The sequence below is a fragment of the Felis catus genome, chromosome D3 (genome assembly GCF_018350175.1).
Source record: "Felis catus isolate Fca126 chromosome D3, F.catus_Fca126_mat1.0, whole genome shotgun sequence".
Lineage (NCBI taxonomy): Eukaryota > Metazoa > Chordata > Mammalia > Carnivora > Felidae > Felis > Felis catus.
This window is the reverse complement of record NC_058379.1, coordinates 48,477,049-48,501,669: the sequence shown is the minus strand read 5'-3', so window position 1 is coordinate 48,501,669 and position 24,621 is coordinate 48,477,049. Positions and strand designations below refer to the sequence as shown.

At 34.8% G+C, this 24,621-nt stretch overlaps 1 protein-coding gene across 7 annotated transcripts in view; it reads left to right on the top strand.

Moving 5' to 3' along the window:
• The window catches only part of SS18 (SS18 subunit of BAF chromatin remodeling complex), an 88,853-nt gene that overhangs the window by 3,060 nt on the left and 61,172 nt on the right, over positions 1-24,621 (top strand). For 5 of the 7 annotated variants that reach the window (XM_019815093.3, XM_045041943.1, XM_011288062.4 and 2 more), the window contains exons 2-3: positions 228-304; positions 9,289-9,373. In XM_019815093.3, coding sequence (XP_019670652.1) covers positions 228-304; positions 9,289-9,373 — 162 coding nt within the window. Of the gene's footprint in view, positions 1-227; positions 305-7,825; positions 7,841-9,143; positions 9,181-9,288; positions 9,374-24,621 lie in introns of those variants that run through there. The other 2 variants (XM_023241843.1, XM_045041942.1) reach the window with 2 other exon arrangements.

Sequence of the window (24,621 nt, the reverse complement as noted above, 5' to 3'; positions counted from 1 at the left end):
AGAAACCTCTTCTGGGCTTCAGGTAATAATTCAAAAGGTGAATAATTGGAATAGAATTATTTAAAAATTGTTGATTAAACATATCATTCCAGAGGTGTAGAATAAGATTGAGAAGACTTGAATGGGTTCAGTTCCTATGAATAAACATTTCTAGAAATCTGAAAGATTTTTGAAAATTTAACATGATGCACTGGATTTACAATAAACTTTTTCTAATTTTATTTCAGATGTTGGATGAAAATAACCATCTTATTCAGTGTATAATGGACTATCAGAATAAAGGAAAGACCTCAGAGTGTTCTCAGTAAGAATGATACGAAAAAATTTTTTGTTTCGTATTTCCGTGTTGGTTAACTTTTTGCTTTTCTTTTTAATAACAGCTTTACTGAGATATAATTCATATACCATGCAATTCACCTGTTTTAAAGTGTACAATTCAAAGCTTGTAGTATCTTCATAGAGTTGTATTATTATTCAGTTTTAGAGCATTTTCATCATCTCCAAGAGAACCCTATACCCACTAGCAGTAACTTTCCATTTCCACCTAATCCCTCACCACCTGATAACCACTAATCTGCCTTCTGCCTGTGTAAGATTTACCTATTGTGAACATTTCATTTAATGGATGCTACAATATGTGGTCTTTTTTGACTGAGTTCTTTTACTTAGCATGTTTTCCAAGATTCATCCATGTTGAAGTGTACGTGACTACTTCCTTTCTATCACTGAGTAATTATTCATTGTGTGGTTGGTTATACTATGTTTTATTTATCCATCGGTAGTGGACATTTTCATTTCTTGGCTGTTATGAATAATGCTTCTATGAACGTTCATATACACATTTTAATGACTTTTCCTGATTTTTACAAAAGAAAAATTTGTTCTTTGAGATGCAGTGGGTATCTTTCTTTCTCTTTTTAAAGGTATCTTGCATTGTAAAATAATGACTTCAAATTTGTGTGTTGCCTGATCAGTGGAAAAGTTAGATCTTCACATGTATAGAATAGTTACCATCCATATATGTGGTTAAGAAAGCAAAGCAATAGAGAATTGGTTATTATTCATAAGAACCAAACTTGTTATTTTGAAGTGATGTGTTGGAAATAAATGGTATCCTTAATAGAATCTGATGTAGTGGAGCAAGTTGAATATTTTATCAAAAGTCTCTAGAAGGGGCTCCTAGGTGCCTCAGTAGGTTGGGCATCTGACTTTGGCTCAGGTCATGACCTCGCGGTTCTTGAGTTCAAGCCCCTTGTCGGCCTCTGTGCTGACGGTTCAGAGCCTGGAGCCTGCTTCAGATTATGTGTCTCCCTCTCTTGCTACCCCTCCCCCACTCTCTCTCTCTCTTTCAAAAATAAATAAACATTAAAAAATTTTTTTAAAAAGTCTCTAGAATACCACTGTCCAGTAGAAATGCATTGCAAACCACAAATGCAATTTTATATTTGCTGGTAAGACACATTAAACAAGTAAGAAGAAACAAGAGAAATTAATTTTAATAACATTTTACTTAACCCATTATTTCCAAAATTCTATCACTTTAGTACATAATCAGTATAAATATATTATTATTATTAATTTTTTTAAAGTTTGTTTTGAGAGTGAGAGAGCATGAGCAGAGGATGGGCAGACACAGAGGGGGAGAGGGAATCCCAAGCAGACTTTGTGCTGTCAGTGCAGAGCCTGATGAGGGGCTCGAACTCACATGTGAGATCGTGACCTGAGCCGAAATTAAGAGTTGGACACTTAACTGATGGAGCTACCCAACGTACCCGAGCTACCCAATATATACCCAATATATATACCTGGTATATATTGAGATAGTTTACACTCTTGTTTGTATCTAGTTTTTTGAAATCCCTTGTAAGTCTTACTCTAAAATGTCATTTTGAACCAGCCACATTTCATTCTACCTAATGACTGCTTTGTTGGACAACACAGCTCTAGAATATTTTATTCTCACCGTAGTTTTGTGACATCTGTCTTTCCTAGAGATCTCACTGGTCTGTTCCCAAGTAGATTTCCCCAACAGCCCTGGCTCTTGGCTCTACATGGGCCTTCCTGCTGTGCTGGACTTTTGCTATCCCTTCATTCATGCTTTATCTAATTTTGAGTCTCTCATGGTTGCTTTGTCTTTTTCCTTTCTGTTTAACATTTTTGAAATGAAAAAGTCATGTAAAAAGTCATTGTAGAAAGAGCATCATAGGGTGTAAAAGTCTATAGAGGTTAAAGCAAGTCACATTTTACTTTTCATTCTTAGGCTTCTCTCCTTTCCACAGGGGTAACTACTTTTAATGGTTTAGTACCTGTCCTTCCAAACATTTTTTGTGCATTTGCACAAAGTGCACTATTTTTTTTTTTTAACGTTTATTTATATTTGAGACAGAGAGAGACAGAGCATGAACAGGGGAGGGGCAGAGAGAGAGGGAGACACAGAATCGGAAACCGGCTCCAGGCTCTGAGCTGTCAGCACAGAGCCCCACGCGGGGCTCGAACTCACGGACCATGAGATCATGACCTGAGCCGAAGTTGGACGCTTAACTGACTGAGGCACCCAGGCGCCCCCAAAGTGCACTATTTTTAATGGGTTAGAATTTTCTAAATGGAATGGTTGGGTCAGAGACCATCCCTAATAGCCAAATTACCCTGCAAAAAGATTGTATTCGTTTGCTTTCTCCTAGCCAGGTTTCAGAGGCTTGGTTTTCAACACCCTCTGCGAGCACTGTATATTAGTCATCTTTCAAAAAATTTTGCACATCTGATTGGTGAAAAGGGGTATTTTTTTCTAAAAATTTTTATTTTGAAATAATTTAACTCTTAGAAAAAAAGTTTTAAAAACAGTGTAAGAAATTCCTTATGCCCATCACTGAAATGCCTTATGCCCATCACTGAAATTCCTTAAATGTTAACATATTATCTTACTTGCCTTATTACTCATTCCCCCCCCATATCATTCATTTCTTCTCCATATCGTTTCTCTGAAATATTTGAGAATAAGTTGCAGCCATGATTCTCTTATCTTTAACTACCTCAGTGTGTATTTTATAAAAAACAGACACAAATACTTAAATAATCAGAGTATAGTCGTTAAAATTAAGAATGCAATTGGGGCGGCTGGGTGGCGCAGTCGGTTAAGCGTCCGACTTCAGCCAGATCACGATCTCGCGGTCCGTGAGTTCAAGCCCTGCGTCGGGCTCTGGGCTGATGGGTCAGAGCCTGGAGCCTGTTTCTGATTCTGTGTCTCCCTCTCTCTCTGCCCCTCCCCCGTTCATGCTCTGACTCTCTCTGTCCCAAAAATAAATAAACGTTGAAAAAAAAAAAAAAAGAATGCAATACTATTACCTAAACTTCAGACCTGTTTAAAATTTTGCCGATTGTCCCATTAGTATATATATATTTTTTGGTCTAGGATCCAGTGCAGGATCAGATGTTTAATTTACTTGTCACATGCCTTAAGTATTTGATCTGGAACCAGTCTTCAATCTGTTATTGTTCATGTTGTTGATGTTGTTGAAGTGTACATAGCAGTTATTTTGTGGAATGTCCCTCATTTTGGGTTTGACTGGTGTTTTCCTTGGTTAGATTCATGTTACGCACTTTTGGCAGGAGCATCACAGAAACGATGTGTCCTTTTCAAGGTATTCTTAAGTAGCCATATGAATGGGAGCCATGGGAATAAGAATTTCCTCCCAGTATTTGTGAGAATTTTAATCAATTAGGATGATGCCAGTTTCTCCACTGTGAAGTTATTATTTTTTTCTTTATAATTCATATGTGTATCTTGTTGGGGAGATACCTTGAGATGCACACAAGCTGTTTCATACTTTCCCTTTCTTTCCTCTCATATTTTCACACATTAATTTTAGCACCCACCATGCAAGGATTCTTGATTGAAACAGTTATTACCGTGGTGGTTGCCAAATGGTGTCTAAGTCCATCATTCCTTCTACATTTATTTGAAATCCCATTTTAAGAAAAAATTTCTCGTTTCCTGCCTCCATTCATTCGTTTATATCTGAATGGACTTATGGGTTCTTAACTGTATTCTTTAGATTATATGTAATTCTATTTTCTTTCTTAAATTGTTTCTGATGTTGGCCACTAGAACCCCTCAAGATGGCCTCTTGGTAAGCATCCATTATTTTTTGAGCATTTTCTTATTTTCTTGCACTACAAAATGTTCTAGGTTCATCTTGTACTTGTTCCTTTTCCAGTTTGGAATCACCCATTTCTTCAAAGCCCTGATTGTATTTTAGAGAATGATATTTAGGAACTTAAGTCTGAGTACTAGGATATTTTATTTTCTAGTCACTTGTACGTTTTTTATTTTATATGACCATTTTCATTACTTTATGTTGTTTCATATCTGTTTATATTTCCAAATATTCTTTTCTTTAAGATTTTATTTTTAATTAATCTCTACACCCAATGTGGGGCTGAAACCTGTAACTCCAAGATCAAGGGTCACATGCTTTTCTGACTGATCCAGCCAGGTGCCCTTATTTCAAAATGTTCTTTAAAAAATAATTAGCTGATCTATTTCCTTAGTTTAACTATGGATAGTAATCAGTAGGAAGGAGTTCGCTACCTCAGATCAGCCATGGGATAATAAAAGTTGACAGGTTCTGATTAGAATACTTATTTTCACGTATGGCTTTTTATTTATTTATTTAAAAAAAATTTTTTTTTCAACGTTTATTTATTTTTGGGACAGAGAGAGACAGAGCATGAACGGGGGAGGGGCAGAGAGAGAGGGAGACACAGAATCAGAAACAGGCTCCAGGCTCCGAGCCATCAGCCCAGAGCCCGACGCGGGGCTCGAACTCACGGACCGCGAGATCGTGATCTGGCTGAAGTCGGACGCTTAACCGACTGCGCCACCCAGGCGCCCCTCACGTATGGCTTTTTAAACTGCCAGATAGCCAAGGGATTTTGTGGTAGGACTGATTGAGTTTCTTAAAGGACCCAGCTATACATGACATGGATGGGAAGTGTTGATCTAGAATCAAATTTTCCAACTTGAGTCAGCAAAAGTTTATACTGTTTTTGTTCTTTATGTTCTCAGCTTTTTTGTGTATAATGATAATTTCCCCCTTCTTTGCATATTGGAATAGAGCTCATTTTCTCATGTATTTTGTGCAGATGGGGCTTAAATTGATTTAGATAGTCTTATACTTTGCTCTACCTGATAGATTTAATTTCATTCTTAGAGTTCTTTAGTCTTTCTTTTTCAATTTGTTAGTGTTGTTTTGTGAGTGAAGAGAAAAAAATTCCTTGTCTCAACCTTAAATGTTCTTTTTTCTTGCATTGGGAAAAGGAAAAGGAAAATGAAGAGGAAATGAATAAATGACAGGCATCTGGGAATTGGTAGTTCAGTTTTAATTAAACAATTCCTTAAGATGTGATAACTTTGCCTGAAACTTTTTAAAACATAAAATAACCTTATTTTTATGAAAGCAGCTTATGAATTGTAGAAAATTAAAAAACACAGATAACATAAAAATGAGATCTCAAATACTGTATTCTCACCACCTAAAGATTTTTCACCAGTAGCATGTTTGTATATATTGCTGTATTTTTATCTACATACACACACACACAGTCATGCTACACTGAATAAAATTAGTAAATCACTTATGGAGCTCATATGCACAGGTCCTCTTCTCTTTAAATTCTGATAACATACGTGTGAGAATGTATTAAATGTATTATTATTATTATTGCTCTATGGTAGTGTTTGATTTGAGCATTTTCTATATCAACTTCTATATTTACTTAAATCAGCACTTATTTTTTTGTATTTTGTCATGGGTGCAACTTTCGGAGGGTCCTGTAAGTGGTTTTCATGCAAAAATTTTGTAATAATCATTATGTAAAAGAGTTTAGTTTTAAATCGCCAGTATGGAAGATAACTTTTATTCTATAAATTATATTTCTATTATAAATACTATCTTCATAGTTTCTTGGTGAAGGTTTTTTGTTAAAAAGGAGATCTGACTTTCTCGGATTTTTTAATTACATAAATAAATTTAACAGTGGTTATTTTATGTTGTTCAAGATAATTGGTGGAGTGGTTCTTAGTGGAATCTTTGGGAAGTGTAACTGCCTCTCATGGAATAGGTTAACAATTACGGGTGTACTGGAATGTCTGTGAGTGTGTAGTAGGAAGTTACCATCATCCAGTGTAAAATGTTGAAATGTTTATCTGCCCTTATCAGCACTCAATTTTCTTTTCTTAATGTAGACTGTTCTAGAGATAATAAGCATGTACATTAAAGTAATACTAATTCAGTGATAAATGTAATAGTGTTTGAAGTTTAGGAAAATGTTTCTTTAGTATTTATAGAAGAATCTGCTTTTTATTATCCTTTCATTGGGGTCAGCTGAAGCCAAATTCTTCTGGAATATTTGTTTATTGCTTTTTGCGTGACATATACACAAACTTATAAGAGAATATGTATATATACTACCTTTTCATTACTGTTCCATCTTTGAGTCTTGAATGATCTTAGAAAAAGCTTATTAGATGAATGCTGTAAAAATAATGTGGTTTTACAAAAAAGAAAACCTACTGAATATTGGTAAGATACCTTATATTAAGTAAAAAGATTTAGGGCTATTGAGACAATTGGAGTAATTTGAATGGGTTCTGTGGATTAGATGATATTACTGTCCTAATTAATTAATATAAATTAATCATCAATTAATATCAACATTAATTTGTTGTACTGTGGTTGTATATGAGAATTTCCTTGTTTTGGGGAAGTTGACACTGAAGTGTCAGAAGTATTATGTTTGCAATTGATTCTCAGAAGGTTTTGAAAAAAGTATGTCTGTGCTTGCATGTGTGTGTATGTTGGTGTGTGTTTAGATACGGAGGAAGACGTGAAATGCCAATGATTGGGGAGTATGGGAGAAAGATATTTGGGAGTTTTTTATACTATTCTTAAAACTGTAAGTTTAAAATGATTTCAAAATTGAACGTTAAAAAGATTTAGGTTGGGGAAATGGCTTAAAAATTAAGGTACTCCATAATAGATGCTCTATTTATAGATATTTAGAACCATAAGGGACTTTGGAGATCTACTTTAACTCTCTCATTATCTTACAAATGAGGCTTTAAGACCTTGGCAGATTAGATTTAACAGTATTTTAACATTGACTTGTTAAGGACTAATCAGCATGACTAACATTTTTCCTTAAAGGGTTAGTTAGAGGAAACCATAGTCCCTTAGTAAGGTTTGTTATTTTTATTTTTGCAGGGTGGTCAGCAAATCTCATATCTGAATATATTAAAGCCATATTAATACTCAGAGAAGAAAAGAAAAACTTCATGGAGTAGACTTTGAAATGGGTTATATGTTCTAATTAAAAATGGCAAGATTTGGGAACCCTGTATCTTAAATTCCATTCAAGAGCTCTACAGAATAATGAAATAGTTCCAGCTAGTGGTGCCTGTTAGTGCTGTTGTAAGAATTTTGACAACATAATTAACCATTGTGAATAGATCAGTACAATTTAATCATTTCTGGTCCTTATAACAAACATTATATGCTTTCTGATTGAGCAACATAGGGTAATATGTGAGGAGAAGCGTTAACAGCCTAAATTATTTTTAAGCAAGAATATCAAAAACAAAAGGAAACAAAGGAACTTTGGGAAGTGTTGGGTATGTCTATTCTCTTGATTTGTGATGATGGTAGTCACAGGTGTTTGTATATGTCCAAATTCATCAAATTGTACAAATTAAATATGTGTTTCTTTGTATTCTAGTTATACCTCAATAAATTTGTAAAAAAAAAAAAAAATTAAGAGCATAAACCTGTCAGGAAAATTTAAGGTAATTGAGAAATAAGGTTTTTTTTCTCTAATAAGAAAAAAGTAGTGAAACCAGTTCTAGTAGAAAAAAATAATGCAGCAAAAACTTTACTAGGATTCCTTATATAGCGTCTAGAGAATGACTTCATCTGGGATCTGTATTAGAAGACTTTATTTAGCTGAATAAAGTTCTTTTATCTTATTTTTATTATTTTAACTTGTATTTAATGTTTCTCAGTTTCTAAAACAGCCTGACAGTTTGGTATAGGATTCAAGTTTATATTTGGAGGGTTGACGAACACTAGTAACTGGATCATTACTAATTTGCAGAAGGTTAGCAAAACCAATTCATAAGATCACAATGAACATGTTTAACCACTTCATTGCAGTAGTGAGAATTTGCTGTATTTTTAAAAGTAAATTCTTTTTTTTTTTTTTTTTTTTTTAATTTTTTTTTAACGTTTATTTATTTTTGGGACAGAGAGAGACAGAGCATGAACGGGGGAGGGGCAGAGAGAGAGGGAGACACAGAATCGGATACAGGCTCCAGGCTCTGAGCCATCAGCCCAGAGCCCGACGCGGGGCTCGAACTCACGGACTGTGAGATCGTGACCTGGCTGAAGTCGGACACTTAACCGACTGCGCTACCCAGGCGCCCCTAAAAGTAAATTCTTAATGGTATTGGTGTCCTGTTATTTTGTTTCATATATATATATATATATATATATATATATATATATATATGTAATTATTTTGTCTCATACATACATATATGAATATGTATATATGTAATTGAAGACACCTGTTCATTGTCTTCTCTATATGCTGAGCCCCAATAGATGGGCAGTATAACTGTAGCAGGCATAAACTATTGGTCACTGCTGCAGGAGAAGAAAAAATTGTGTGGTTCCTACCTCTTTTTTGACATTTTTAGCAGAACGTGTTGCCTGTACTTGGCTTTGAAGTTTTTGGCAACATGAAAATGGCAGAGGGAAGGGAATAAACATACCAGTTTTGTTGAATTCTTTCATTCTAGGTCTCTTTTTTTAAAAGCACATGTACTATGTATAGAGCCAGTACATTTCTCAGTAATTCCATTTACTAAGCTGTACAACATTAATATTGTACATGTTACTAACTTTTCTGAACCTCAGTTGCCTCATCTGTGAAATGGAGAAAATATGACCTTTTACCTCATAGTGTTAGTTTAAGGACTAGATAAAATATATAGGTATATAAGACAACTATAACAGTATCTAGCAAATGGTAAGATCTGTGTTTATTATTATCTTTGAATGTATTTATTATTTGGAATTATTTTGCAGAGGAACTAGGAAAAATTGAAGTGCTATTGATGTTCAGGTAACATAAATCTTTTATTAAACTCGAGAAATAATTAGAATGCTATTTGTATTTAAGCAGATAGGAAGAAAATTATTTTTAATATTGATATTTGTTTTGTTTTAATAGGTATCAGCAAATGTTGCATACGAACTTGGTCTACCTTGCTACAATAGCAGATTCTAATCAAAATATGCAGTCTCTTTTACCAGCAGTAAGTACCTTTAAAATAGTGTAAAGTAGACCATCTTTATAGAGTTATGTATAGTATAACACATTTTTGTTTAGTGATTTTTAAGTATTGTTTAGTAAATCCTGCCCTCTGAGAACATGAGGGTATTCTATTTGTTCTAAAAGCTTTATTGTTTTGCTTTCGTATTTAATTTGAATTAATTCACCTGGAATTGATTCCCTCCCTGAAAAAGTTATACCCATCCATCCATTCACCCACATACCCACTTGCCTACTAATTTATTTATTTAATTTGTAATTGCACAAATCATTTATGAATAAGTTTATAGTATTTCAAAGCAAATCCCAGGCATCCTATGCTTTTGCTGGTAAATACTTCAGTATGCATCTATGGCAGAGAAGAACCCAACAAGATTAATCAAAATTCTTTACTTCTTATTATAGCCGGCCTATCTTCAAGTTTCACTGATTATCTTAAAAACATCCAAATGTTTTTTTCTTAATTTATTTAATTTAATTTTTTATTTTTTAAAATTGTTTTTTTTCAACGTTTATTTATTTTTGGGACAGAGAGAGACAGAGCATGAACGGGGGAGGGGCAGAGAGAGAGGGAGACACAGAATCGGAAACAGGCTTCAGGCTCTGAGCCATCAGCCCAGAGCCTGACGCGGGGCTCGAACTCACAGACCGCGAGATCATGACCTGGCTGAAGTCGGACGCTTAACCGACTGCGCCACCCAGGCGCCCCTAAAATTTACATCCAAATTAGCATATAGTGCAACAATGATTTCAGGAGTAGATTCCTTAGTGCCCCTTACCCATTTAGCCCATCCACCCTCCCACAACCCCTCCAGTAACCTTCTGTTTGTTTTCTGTATTTATGAGTCTCTTCTGTTTTGTCCCCCTCCCTCTTTTTATATTATGTTTGTTTCCCATCCTTTATGTTCATCTGTTCTGTCTCTTAAAGTCCTCATATAAGTGAAGTCATATGATTTTTGTCTTTCTCTGACTGACTAATTTCACTTAGCATAATACCCTCCAGTTCCATCCACGTAGTTGAAAATGGCAAGATTTCCTTCTTTTTGATTGCCGAGTAATACTCCATTGTATATATATAGCACCTCTTCTTTATCCATTCATCCATCGATGGACATTTGGGCTCTTTCCATACTTTGGCTATTGTTGATAGTGCTGCTATAAACATGGGGGTGCATGTGTCCCTTCGAAGCAGCACACCTGTATCCCGTGGATAAATGCCTAGTAGTGCAATTGCTGGGTCATAGGGTAGTTCTATTTTTAGTTTTTTGAGGAACCACCATACTGTTTTCCAGAGTGGCTGCACCAGCTTGCATTCCCCAAAACATACAAATGTTTTAGTGATTATTTGCCACAGAATCCAAACAAGGTCCACGTGTTGCATTGGTTTGATATGTGTCCTAAGTCTCTTTTAATCTATATCAGTTTATCTTTTTTGTTCTCCATTTATTTGTTGAAGAAACTGGGTCGCATATTTTGTAGCTTCTCACATTCTGGATTTGGCTGATTGTATCCTCATGGTCCTTTAACATGTTCTTCCATTTCATCTCTTATTTCCTACAAACTGAAAATTGGGTAGGGAGGCTTGATGAGGGTTAGGTTTGGTTTTGTGTTAGGAATATTTCATTGATGGTGCTGTGTATTATCTATTGTATCACATCAGGAGGAACATTTTGGTTGTTCCATTTTTAGTAATGTTAAGATTGATCGATGAGTACAGTCTGATCAATCTATTATAAAGTTCTCCATCAACTATTCCCTTAATGGTTTTAGCTGTCATTGATGCTTGTTGATCAGATCTGTTATTTTATTTTGGGATCACAGAATGATGAATTTCTAATTGTACAGTTCCTCTTACGTTTATTAGCTGTACTTCTTTTAAAAAGAAAAACTTCCTTTCATTAAGTATTTGATTATCCTGAAATAGTCCCTATATGAGAATCATGATAAAGGCTGGTTTCTATCCTCTTATCAATTTTTAGAATAACCAGTTGGCCCCTGGCAATCTGTGAAAGTGACCAGTGATTTTTTTTTTTTTTATTATTGTCATCTAAACGTATAGGTTTCTATATTTTTAATGGGTTTAAGTCCATTGCAGTCATTCTTTATGACACTTCAAGTTATCTCATCTTTGGTCAGTGATCCCCTCTTCATTTGGCTCTTGTGTCCTTCTGACATGATTCCGGTATTCTTGTATAGCTTCTTTTCTTTTAGGAATTGGGAGAGCTATCAGGCTATTTCTGCCCCAGAGCTATTCTGCCTCAGCCATTTATTCAAGCAGTACTTTTTCAATGGGAACTGATATTTAGAGACCACAATTTAGATGTTTGGGACATTCATTATTACTGGGTTTTCGTTGTTTCTAGGTATTTTTGGTGGACAGAACTAGTAAACACGTTTTTTAGAAAAAGAAATAAAGTATTGAATTAGTGATATTTCCCTTCAGCTAAGGTTTTTTAGTTAGCTTTGATTTTATGTATTATCTTTTCTGTCTTATTCTAAAAATCTTGGTACCTTAATGACATTATTATAGTTATTTGGTTTATGCTACTACACATATAAAGTAATTTCGGTATAACAATACCAAGGTTGCCACCAACAATAAGGTGCTCATCCTCAAGATATATTCCACTAGGAATAGATAATCAATAAATTTCTTTTTGAATCAGAAGTAATTTATGTAATTATTATTATGGACTTGATTACCAGCTAGGTAGAATTTATTTTTGTGAATGGTATGAGGAATGGATTTTATTTCATTTGTTTCCATTTGGATAGATCTCTGTCCCAGCATTATCTATTGGAAAAACAAAACAAAATAACCTTTCTCTATTTTGTTATGCCACCTATATCATATATCAGGTGTCCATGTATGTGTGGGTCTTGGATCTCTATTCCATCCCATTGGTCTGTTTTTATAAAGTCCACTATCTTGTCACACTTGTCATAGTCTAATAAATCTTGATGTATGTTAGAAAACTTCTTACTCCTTGTGTTTTTCAAGAATACCTTGGCTGTTGGTCCTTTGCATTTCCATATATTCTTAAACATCAACATTTCCAACATAATCCTGTTGTGATTTTCACTGAGATTACCTTGACTCTAAATTAATTTGGGGAGAATTTATATCTTTACAATATTGAGGCTTTCAAATCATGATCATTGCATGTAGTTTTATTTATTTTGTCCTTTAAATATCTTTCAGTGGAGTTTTAAGATTTTCTCTGCAGAGGATTTGCATATCTCTCATTGGACTTACTGCTAGGCACTTCATATTTTTTGAGGCTATTTTAAGAGTCTTTGTTTTTTAAGTTTTCTAACTGCATTTGCTATTTACATGGAAATGCAATTGATGCTGAATTTCACAGTCTTGTTCAGTTCTTATTTCTAGCAGTTTTTCCGTAGATGCCTTCTGTTTTCTGTATTCACGAACATATTTGTGAATAATGAGTTTTGTTTCTTGCCAATCCTTACACCTTTTATTTCTTTCTCTTGCCTTACTTCTCTGGCTAGGACCTCCACTACATTCCTGAATAGAAGTGGTGATAGAGGACATCCTTATCTTGTTCCTGATCACAAAGGGAAAGCTTTCACTGTTTGACCATTAAGTATGATGTTTGCTGTAGTTTTTTTGTAGATGCCTGTCATCAGATTAAGGAAGTTCCCTTCTGTTTCTGTTGTACTGAGTTATATGTTGAATGGATGTTAAATTTTATTAAATACTTTTATTGCACCTAATGAGATGGTCATAAATTTTTTCTTCTTTAATCTGTTAATGTGGTGAATTACATTGATTTACTTTCTAATGTGTAGTAAATCTTGCCTTCTTGTAATTAACCTGCTTTTCATGACCCACTTGGTAATAATGGTCTTTGGTTTGGTTTGGTTTGGTCCTGGTCTCTTAAAAAAAATTGCTGTATTCAGTTTGTTAAAATTTTGATCAAGATTTTTATGTCTTTGTTCTTGAGTGTAATTGATCTTTAATTTTCCTTTCTTATAATGCATTTGTCTGGGTTTTATTTTGAGGTTATGTTGGCATTACAAAATGAGCTGGAGAATTTTCCTACTTTTTCTTATCTGGGATATTTTGCATGATAGAGCTACTGTTTCTTAAATGATTGGTGTAATTCTTTAGAAAAACCATCTGGATCTGGAGTTTTCTTTGCGAGAAAGCTTTTGTTTACTAACTCAATTTCTTTGTTGGTTATAGGACAGTTGATAACTTCCATATTTTATGAGTTGCCTATTTTGGTAAATTGTGCTGTTTAGCATTTACTAAGTTTCAAATTTATTGGCATAAAGTTCATGAAATAATCTTATCTTTCCAATATCGTCAGCGTCTGTGGTGATATTTTCTTTTTTATTTTTAACATAATTTATTAATGCTTTCTCTTTTAAAATGTTTTTGATCACACTTGCCAGTTGTTTTTACCTTTTTTTTTGTTTTTAAGTCTTTTCAAAGAATCACTTTTTTGTTCTCAACCCCATTATACTTAAAAATTATTGAGGACTCTGAAGAACTTTATATAGGTTATATATGTTGATATATTTGTAAATTTTCCTCAGTTTTTTAATTAAGACAGAAATTAAAAATTTTTTTATGTTTTATTTTATTTTTGAGAGAGAGAGAGAGAGACAGAATGTGAGCGGGGGTGGGGCAGAGAGAGAGAGGGAGACACAATCCGAAGCAGGCTCCAGGCTCTGAGCTGTCAGCACAGAGCTGGATGTGGGGCTCAGACTCATGAAACACTAGATTATGAGCTGAGCCACAGTCAGGTGCTTAATCGATTGAGCCACCTGCGCAGCCCAGGAAATTTTTTTTTTTTAACATTTATTTATTTATTTTGAGAGAGAGAGCGCGCATGCGCACGTGTGAGAAAGAGCAAGTAGAGTAGGCGCAGAAAGAAGGAGAGAGATAGAGAATCCCAAGCAGGCTTTGTACTGATAGCTGGGAGCCCGATGTGGGGTTTGGTCTTATAAAGTATGAGATCATGACCTGAGCTGAAATCAAGAGTGGGACGCTTAACCTACTGAGCTACCCAAGTGCCCCAAGACAGAAACATTTTTAATTTTAGGAGTTCATTTAAATTGAATAATAATAAACCCACTGCATGTTAATACAAATAACATTCTTTAAAGGAAAAATAACTATATCTTTTAGAACAGATTTAGTGAGCTATGAATAGCATTGTTCAATAATATTGCAAATTTCTTTTAAATGTTTGACTTAACAGAAAATAGCTGTATTCTCTTCACTACTTTTTTTTTAAAGCTTTTTTAAAAATGTTTATTTATTTTGAGAGAGAGAGAGAGAGAGAGAGAGATCACGTGCACTCTCTATGGAGAGGCAGAGAGGGAGAGAGAGTATTCCAAGCAGGCTCCACACCACCAGTGCAGAGCCCGATGTGGGGCTCAAACTCACAAAGCTGTGAGATTATGACCTGAGCCGAGATCAAGAGTCTGATGCTTAACTGAGTGAGCTACCCAGACACCCCTCTTACCTATTTCTGAATTCCATCTAGTGTAATATGTTTTGGTTAAAATAAAATAAAATTTAATCTCTCACTCAGATACAGAATCAGAAAAGGGAAGACTGTTTTAATAGCCTTTTCAGATTGTTGTACAATAATCTTCTTTGATAGTATGGAGGATCTCAACAAGTGTTTTTTCTAAAGGTTGTTTGCAGTATGGAATCTGAAACCGTATCAATAGAATTTTCTTATTCTGGTACATTAAAGTTATGGGTCTGCCCTGCATTTTGCATTTTGGATGTATCTTCTAATCATGCATAATTTTGTAATATGCTTTGGTCATTTGGAAAATGTAAGTGCATTGAGTTATGTACAACTTTTAAATATTGCCATATTATATGATACCAAAACCCACATTTGATATCTCCACCAGTCTCATCAAAAGTAAGCATTGGGAAGCTGTCAAACTGAAGACAGTAGATACAAGTTTGCCAAATTCCCATTTCTTTTTTTGTTTTAATTTTTTTTTTAATGTTTATTTATTTTTGGAGGGCCTGGGTGGCTCAGTCGGTTGAGTGTCCATCTTCAGCTCAGGTCATGATTTCACAGTTCGTGAGTTCAAGCCCCTTGTCGGGCTCTGTGCTGATGGCTCAGAGCCTGGAGCCTGCTTCGGATTCTGTGTCTCCCTCTCTCTCTGCCCCTCCCCCACTTGTGCTCTGTCTCTCAAAAATAAATAAATGTAAAAAAAAGTAAAACAAATAAATAAAATGTTTATTTTTGAGAGAGAGAGCACGAGCATGAGCAGGGGAGGGACAGAGAGGGAGACACAGAATCCGAAGTAGGCTCCAGGCTCTGAGCTGTCAGCACAAAGCCCGACACGGGTCTCGAATCCACGAGCTGTGAGATCATGACCTGAGCTGAAGTCAGATGCTTAACTGACTGAGCCACTCAGGCGCCCCACCAAGTTCTCATTTCTTGCTTGAAAAGTCGAGTTTATCATTGGCAGCAAATGCTGTCAGTTGCTTTCCAGGCTCACTGTGTTGATTTTTTAGCAAATGTCTGCCAGATACCAAGCCTGGATAACTATAGTTTAAACGTCCAGCAGTTTTTCTTTCAAGTAAAAATGGTATTCCATGAAAATGCCTGTATCAGCAAGCAACTCAGTGACAGGGTGCTTTTATCTTACTTTGATTTGCAGCAGATATATTTATTATTTTTTCATTTTGTCACAGAATATTTAACTGACATGGAGAATTTAATGAATGAGTACTTTTTACTTCATCAAGGACATTCTTAAGTGAAATGACTTTTTCTTTTTTATTTTAACTGTTAGTCTGTGGTAATCAATAATACCGTGATTTACTATAGAGTTTGGTGCCTTGATTCATTCTAAGGCTCTTGCAGTTACGTCCACTTTTTTACTTTTGCACCATTGTTGTAAATATCAGCATAGCATAAAAATATTGTTATGGAAATCGTTTTGACCTTTTAGACTCTAAAAGAGTCTGGAGAACCACATTTTGTGAACTGTTGCTCTTTTGTATATTTTTGATTATGATTAATTTCTGATCTTTATTTCCTTTTACTTTTGCTGTATTTTGCTTTTCTTATTTCTGAGTTTTGAGGTGAATGCCTACTTCATCAGTTTTCATTTTTTAATGCTAATAATATGCATTTAAGGGCATACATTTCTCTCTAATAGTGTGAATATGTAGTATATTCATATTTATTCGGTTTCAAATATCTTCTAATTTCCAGTGTTATTTCTTCTTTAAACATGGGTTGACAAACACATTTTTTTAGTTTTGAGACATATGGGCATTTTATCATTTTCTTTTTATTAATGATTTCTGGCTTTGTTGCATTGTGGTTATGTAATATTTTGTATGATTTAGTTCTCTGGAATTCTTTGAGATTTGTTTTATGGTGCAGTGTATGGTCAGTTTTTGTAAGTGTTCCGTGTGTAGTTAAAAAGAATGTGTGGTCCTTTGTCCCTGAATGCAGAGGCCTGTATATGTTTACTGGGTCAGATGTGGTGATCTTGTTTGAATCTTCTATAGCCTTAGTGATTTTTTTTTTTTTAACTTTTCTGATACTTCGTTTCTTCTATCAGTTATTGAGAGATGTATGCTTAAAATGTATAATTGTGGACTGTTCTTTTTTCTTTGTAACTCTTCCAAGTTTTTGTTTAACACAACATTTTGAGGCATTGTTAACAAGTGCATATATATTTTAAAATGTTACAGCTCTGTGGTTCTTTGTAACATATCATTATGAAATAATTTCCTTCTTTGTGTCTAATAATGCATCTTGCCTTAATGTCTGCTTATCTGAGATTCATGTAGCTCAGTTGGTTTTCTTTAGTGTTTGCATAGTATATTCACCTTTCCATTCCCTTGTGTTAGAGATAATGTGTTTTATGAACGGCATGTAGATTTTAAAAAATGGTTCAGTCTAGCAATCTTTTAATTTGGAACATTAAATCTACCCGTTTATATTGAATGTGATCACTCACATTTCTGAGTTCAAAGCTATCATCATTCAGTGTACTTTCTGTTTGTCTCCTTTGTTGTATATTCCTTTTTTTCTTTTCTTTTGTCTTCTAATTTTTTTTATTCCTTTTTTTCTCTTTTAAGTTGGAAATCATACATATATATACTTAATATTCCTTCGGTGGTTACTGTACAGCTTGTAGTGTGCATCCCAGATCACGGACCCTTGGATGTTTTATTTATTTATTTATTTATTTTAATATATGAAATTTATTGTCAAATTGGTTTCCATACAACACCCAGTGCTCATCCCAAAAGGTGCCCTCCTCAATACCCATCACCCACCCTCCCCTCCCTCCCACCCGGATGTTTTATTTCTGTTCATTCCTCATGACTCATTCATTGTTGTCATGCACTTTAAATCTCTACATCATTACTCACAAGTGATTCTTACTACTGTTTTTATTTTTAGTTAGTATTCATTAGAGTTATCATCATTGTTACCATTTCTGATACTTTTTATTTCTCCCTTCATTTACAACCTTTTTTCTCTCATCATTCTCTTTTTCCTCCCTAAAGCACATATTTTAGTATTTTCATTTGGACTGGTTTGCTGGTGACAAATACCTTCAGGTTTGTTGTTGTTTGAAAATGCCTTTATTTCAATTTCCCCATCATTTTTAAGCAGTGTTTTTGCCAGGACAGGTTATTGTTTTCTGGCTTGTATGTATTGGAAATTTAGTTGTTAGTGTTACTATTTTGAAGGGAATCTATTTTCTCTGTGTTGAAGATTTTTTGCTTCATCTGGAGTTTTCTGAAGTTTTACTGTCCTATCTGTAGGTGTGGATTTCTTTTATTTATCCTGCTTGCTGTGTGTTGAGATTTCTGAAATCTGTGAATTGGTATCTTTTATCATTTTTAGGAAATTATCAGTTGGCTTTGTAGATTGCGAACGTGCCTGTGGCAAATGAACCCCTCCTAATTTTGGGCCCACTTCTCTGGATTTCCTTTCTTCTTCTGAACTTGGCCTGATAATTTTTTACTACCTTGTCTGCTCTTCTATATCTTCAAACATATTTTTATTTTTTTTATTTAAAAAAAAATTTTTTTTAACGTTTATTTATTTTTGAGACAGAGAGAGACAGAGCATGAACGGGGGAGGGGCAGAGAGAGAGGGAGACACAGAATCGGAAGCAGGCTCCAGGCTCTGAGCCATCAGCCCAGAGCCCGACGTGGGGCTCGAACTCATGGACCGCGAGATCGTGACCTGAGCTGAAGTCGGACGCTTAATCGACTGAGCCACCCAGGCGCCCCTCGAACATATTTTTAAAGTATCTTTCCAGTTTTTTTTCATTGTTCTCAGTGGAGTTGTTTGAATGTCCTAGTTTATCATTACCTTAGATGAGTCCTTTAAGTATTAGAATTGTATTCTGTTTTGCTGTCCATAGAATAACTAATACAATATTAGTTACTTTTATGGCTACTCAAATACAACTGTTTGTTTGGAGAGAGAACAGACACTTGCAGAATGACTACTATGCATTGAGTCCTTCAGAACTTTTATTTCATCTTCAGAAGGCTTTTGGATATTAGTCCCATTCTACAGCTGAGGAAACGGTCTCAGATAGGTTAATTAACATGCCAAGGGACTCATAGTTGGTAAACGGTAGCATGGGATTTGAACACAAGCCTTACTGAAAGCAGTTTGTGCATTATAGTACCATGTCTTGTTGCTACTAGGATGGAATGGAAATAAAATCTTGCATTTGTTCTTGTTGGTGTATCAGTGTAGGATTCGTCCAGGTCTTCACAGAGCTTGAATCTGAATTTTATAACCTGCAATGTCTTGATTATTTTCTTGTGTTGTTATGGAAATGAATGCAGTGATCATTTTCATGTTTTTTGGGTTTTTTTGGTCTAGCATTATTCTTATAATTAGGTATTTTTTAAAAATGTTATGTGACTGGGTCTGCTTATAGTTTAGGGACTAAATGATTGGTTAAAGTGGCAGGTTAAGAATTTAGCTTATCATCATCATGGTGACCTGTAGTTAAGTAATTCTTAACCTTGTTTCCCTGTTCTAGCACATCTGAAGATAGGACAGATTCTCAACATGTTCTTATCACTGACAACAATTATGGCAGGGATTCAAGTCTCAGGGTATTGAGGGTGGAAGGGGGGACATTTCCCTTTAGATAGTCTTACTAGAATCTTGTGGGTGGTTGGGAAGTGGTAGTTTGCAAAATGTCCTCTGCTGTTTCTGTATCCCTTCTACTTCCCTTCTACCCACCAATTGCAATTCTTTTTGCAACTTACGATCCTGTGAAAACTGTGGATTTTGTCAGTTTGTCTTGATTTGAAATATTGTCTCCATAAAATGTGGAAATGTCTTAAAGTCTTAAACATTACAGCCTCTTGGATATGTCCCATATACTCTCTAGCTACTATAAAAATAAAACATAAAAATGTTTGGTCAGATCATGTATCTTGAGATTCAGTCACTCATCTTTTGCCCTTCTTGAGGAAACTCTTTGATTCTTGAGATGCCAATGTGGTAAAAGTGAGCTTACCATAGAAATGCATTATGGTACAACAAAATCTCTTAGAATTTACCGTTCTGTTGTCACCTGTTAAGTTATAAACTCTTAAGTGAATTTTTTGCATTTGTTTTTTTATAGAAGTTTCATTTTTCCTTACAGATTAAATAGGACAATAAAGATCATTACCATTGTGTTCAGGGACAATATTATGTTATTTGACACCACCTGGTTAGGAACCATCACAAAGGAAAGAGACACATTTCATTCCTAACCATCTACCATCATTTCACTCCTTTAATATGGAGTCACCATTTTATATCCTCTTTTTACTAACACATGGAAATACTACCATTTGTAGGGGCGCCTGGGTGGCTCAGTCAGTTAAGTGTCTGACTTCAGCTCAGGTCATGATCTCGCGGTTTGTGAGTTCGAGCCCCGTGTTGGGCTCTGTGCTGACAGCTCAGAGCCTGCAGTCTGCTTCTGATTCTGTGTCTCTATCTCTCTGCTCCTCCCCTGTTCACGCTCTGTCTCTCTCTCTCAAACATAAATAAACATTAAAAAAAATAAATAAAAAAAATACTTAAAAAAAATAAAAAAAAGAAATGCTATCATTTGTATATTTTGAAATAAAATTTTTGCCTCCTAATATTGGTCAAAGTTTAATTTAAAATACATGGTCAAATTTTCATAAAAATTCAAGTATTTTGAAGGTCAAATTGCTTGAGAAGTTGAGTTAACAAAGGAGGAGGAGTTTTTGAAAAAATAGAAATAAATATATTCTCATAGTAGGAGGTATTAATAAGAGAGACTTGAGGTAGTAAAGAAAAGTGGGGCTAGAGAGAGGGAAAAAATCAGCTAAAAGGTAAGTAATTGGATTGGAGGTGAAATAGGAAGTAAGGTAAATTTGGGCAAACCAGAATAATGGAAAAATAATGAATACAACCAGTCTGACAAAAGGGAGAATACTAGTCTGAGAAATTTTGACTCAGAAAAAAAGCTGTATGTTTTGGGGTAAAAAAGTTTTCCAGAATGGAGTTTTTCACTTTACTTCATTAACTAGTTGTTGGAATTGGAAATGTGCTTATAATTATATATAGGTTCAACTTTCAGGTTTTTTATGTCCCCCCAAAAGAAGAATTATGTATTTATAGTACTAGTCATGTATCTAGGACTAATCTCCATCTAGCAAACTTCTCCTGTTTGAAAGAAAGTCAGGAATTCAAAAACCAGAAATAAATGTAAAAAGATTTACAAGGAGAAATATAAATTATAAAGCCAGTGCACTATGACTTGGCATTTTACTTTTTGTTGGGCCCTATGTATTCTTTTCTTTAAAATTTTTTTTACATTTATTTGTTTTTGATAGAGACAGAGCACAAGTGGGGGAGGGGCAGAGAGAAAAGGAGACACAGAATCTGAAGCAGGTTCCAGGCTCAGAGCTGTCAGCACAGAGCCCGACACGGGGCTCGAACTCACAAACCACAAGATGATGACATGAGCGAAGTCAGACGCTTAACCGACTGAGCCACCCAGGCTCCCCTGTATTCTTTTCTTATGACAAAAGCATTATAAGTTTGTAACAGAAGCTATTTATTCTTAATCTTATACATATTTTAATAAGTTTGGCTCTTTAATTTTAAGCCCATAGCTGGGAAGCAGCAAGTCAGAAATGGGAGAGTAGATTCTATAGGCAGACATACATACAAGCAATGTAACCAGACAGCAGACGTGGCGTGGAAAGAGACTGAATATTTATAAAAAGCTGACATAACTGAGAATATACACTACTCTGGCTTCTTTAGTATATGTGAGGCCCTATTTACCTTGGTAAACCTTGGAGGCATCATTTGAATATTAGTTCTCATGTTGGTTTTTACTTTCTGAAGTAGCATAAACCATTGACATGATTATTTTCATCATGTGGACCAGGAACATTTTGTCAGTAGAATATATGACTGTGCTATGTGTAAGTCTTTGCTTTCCTTCTCAAATGTACTTCGAAGAAATTGCATTTTTAACTATTAGCCTAATGTTAGTTATTGTTCACTTATTTTTGTCGTCTGCCGGTTTTAGTACATATGAAGTGGTGGGCACCATCAGTTTTAGGAAAGACTTATGAGAGAAAACTTTAAGTCAAGGAAAGTTTTTGTTAATTTTTATTGGGGAAAAACTTGGGGGAGACAATCTTTTTATTGTAGTTCATTTTAAGGCATACAGTTTGGAAATATTTCTGCAGTATTGAAAGTTTTAGAGATGGAAAGAACCTGGACAATCATAGTCTCGTGTTTCTCTGCCTTGGCTGCATATTTTAAAAGCTTCTTAGGTGATTGTACTGTGCATATAAGAATTGAAGACCTTATATTTCCATGCTTTTTAAATGAAGTATCTGGTGACATTCTGGGGATATACAAAATTTAGGAAAACATTCCTATTCCTGTACTGGCAACTTCATTTGATGTTGTAGACCACAAACCATTTTTGCGATACAAGGAAGATAATCCTTATTCTATAATGTTGTTATGAGGATTAAATAAAACAATTCATGGTGTCCAGCATGGAGGGAGCTACACAGGAAATAGTGATGATGAAGATGAAGGTAGTACACAGCTAGAAAGTATAAATTGGAAAAAAAGTCAGATTCAGGAGTATTTGAAGTAAGACTGGCAGGATTCAATCACTCAATACATATGAAGGGTAAGGGAGAGAGTAGAGACTCGACCTGCCTTGACATTCACTGAGATTGAGTATATCAGCATGTCTGTTAATTTTAAAAGAAGGTTGAAGGCTGTTAGGAATTATTTATCTTGCTTTTCACTGAATTCATTATGAGTATTAAGTTTTTAAAGATTCCTAATTTAACTAGATGTACTTCTTGAATTTTAAGCTTTTTAAAGATAACTTTTGCTTGTCAGGTATTCTGTACAAAGAATAAAAGTCTGGACTATTAATAAAAATTGATTTAGAGTAAGTACAGTCCTCTTACATTTCGTATTTCCTAAGTTGCCTTTTTTTTGGTGAGGCACACTCAATGTTCTCAGCAGCCCTCAGGCAGCACTTGCTGAACCTTTCATTCCACATGCTTCAGGAAAAGTGGTCACAAAGAGTCTTCAGATGCGGTGACTGTGCTGGCAGAGCATCTATGTGCTATGGTAATTCATTGGCTGAAATTCGGTATTCCAGAATTCATTGCTTACAGGTTTGACCCACCCGAAGTGAAGGAGCGCGTGGTCAGAGCTGTGGAACATCTTATATGTGAGCAGAGTGTACATCATGTGTAAATTTTACCTTAACTTTTAGCATAGGTGATACTTTGATGTGGTTAGAACATCAAAAACTACAAAAAGTCATACAAAATTCTCTCATCTCTATCTTACACCTTTTTATGCAAAGAAAAGCCGATATAAACACATGCTTTTCCTTTTTTCTATGCATGTAGAACCTTGCCATAGCACACTGTTTTATTTTTTTGTTACATTTTTTAAAAATGAAAGTGTTTACGGGGCACCTGGGTGGCTCAGTCGGTTAAGTGTCCAACTCTTGGTTTCGGCTCCGGTTCGTGAGTTCCTGGGATTGTTTCTTTCCCTCTCTCTCTCTCTGCCCCTCCTCTCTCTGTCTCTCAAAATAAATAAACTTAAAAAAAATAGTGGAAGTGTTTAAATTCTTATTTAGAAGTATGGAAAGAACTTTCTTAAATATTGACATCATTTGAAGAATTTTTAAGTTTTGACTGATAAACATCATAATGTGTGTTTAGTCATTATGATACTGACTTTTTTCTCTTTTGAAACTTGTTGTTTGACTTTGTGATAGTTTTTTTTTTTTTTTTTTTTTTTACCTTTCTAGCAATTCAGCTTCTTTAACATTCCCATCAAATGTTGACATTCTGTTCTTGAACATCTCTTTACCGTATATACTCTTTTGGGGAGATTTCATCCATACTCCTGGTTTCTTACATTCCTGACTTTAGGTTCCATGTATACATCGATGACTTCCAAATATGTATCTTCTTGCCTGAGTGGGAAACATGAATACATCTTCCAGTAGACCTATCCATTTGGATATTCCACAGGTCTCCCAACACAGTGTGGGCAAGACTCCATTTCCCTCAGCTCACCCTCTGTTGTTTTCCTGCTGCTAAAAGAAAAAAAGCCCACAAGCTTGAATTTTTATACTTCCTATCTCAAGTGAGTAGCATAAACACTGAGTTCTTTTACTCAGAAATGTTGTGGTCATCTGTGATTTACTCACCTGCTACAGCTAGTTTCCAAGTCTTCCTCTTGTGCATAATATGGTGCTGTACAATAAGAAGCGTCTAATTAAAACATTTTAGTATTAAAAACAGAAGCACGACCACAAGTGAAATGTCTTTTTAATTCTGTATTTGTATGAGATTTAGTATAAAGACATCAATTATATGTCTGATTTTGAGGTGGGGAAGACTTCATTGAGAATAAAAACAAATGAGGAAACTATAAAGAAGATACTTAATTTCATCCTTTTAAAAATATTTAAAATCTTTTATGTGCCAAAAAGTTCTGTAAATGAAATTAAAGACAACTCTCAACCGATGGTAATACTACAGTGTAATATATGTTATTTTAGAAGTACTGGACATTAAAAAAAAAAAAAAAGAAGTACTGGACATTTAAAGTACATTTTCCATAGTAGAAGTGATAGGTTTTGCTGTTGAGTGTTAGGAAACGTTTCACAAGGAAGGTGACCCTGTATTTT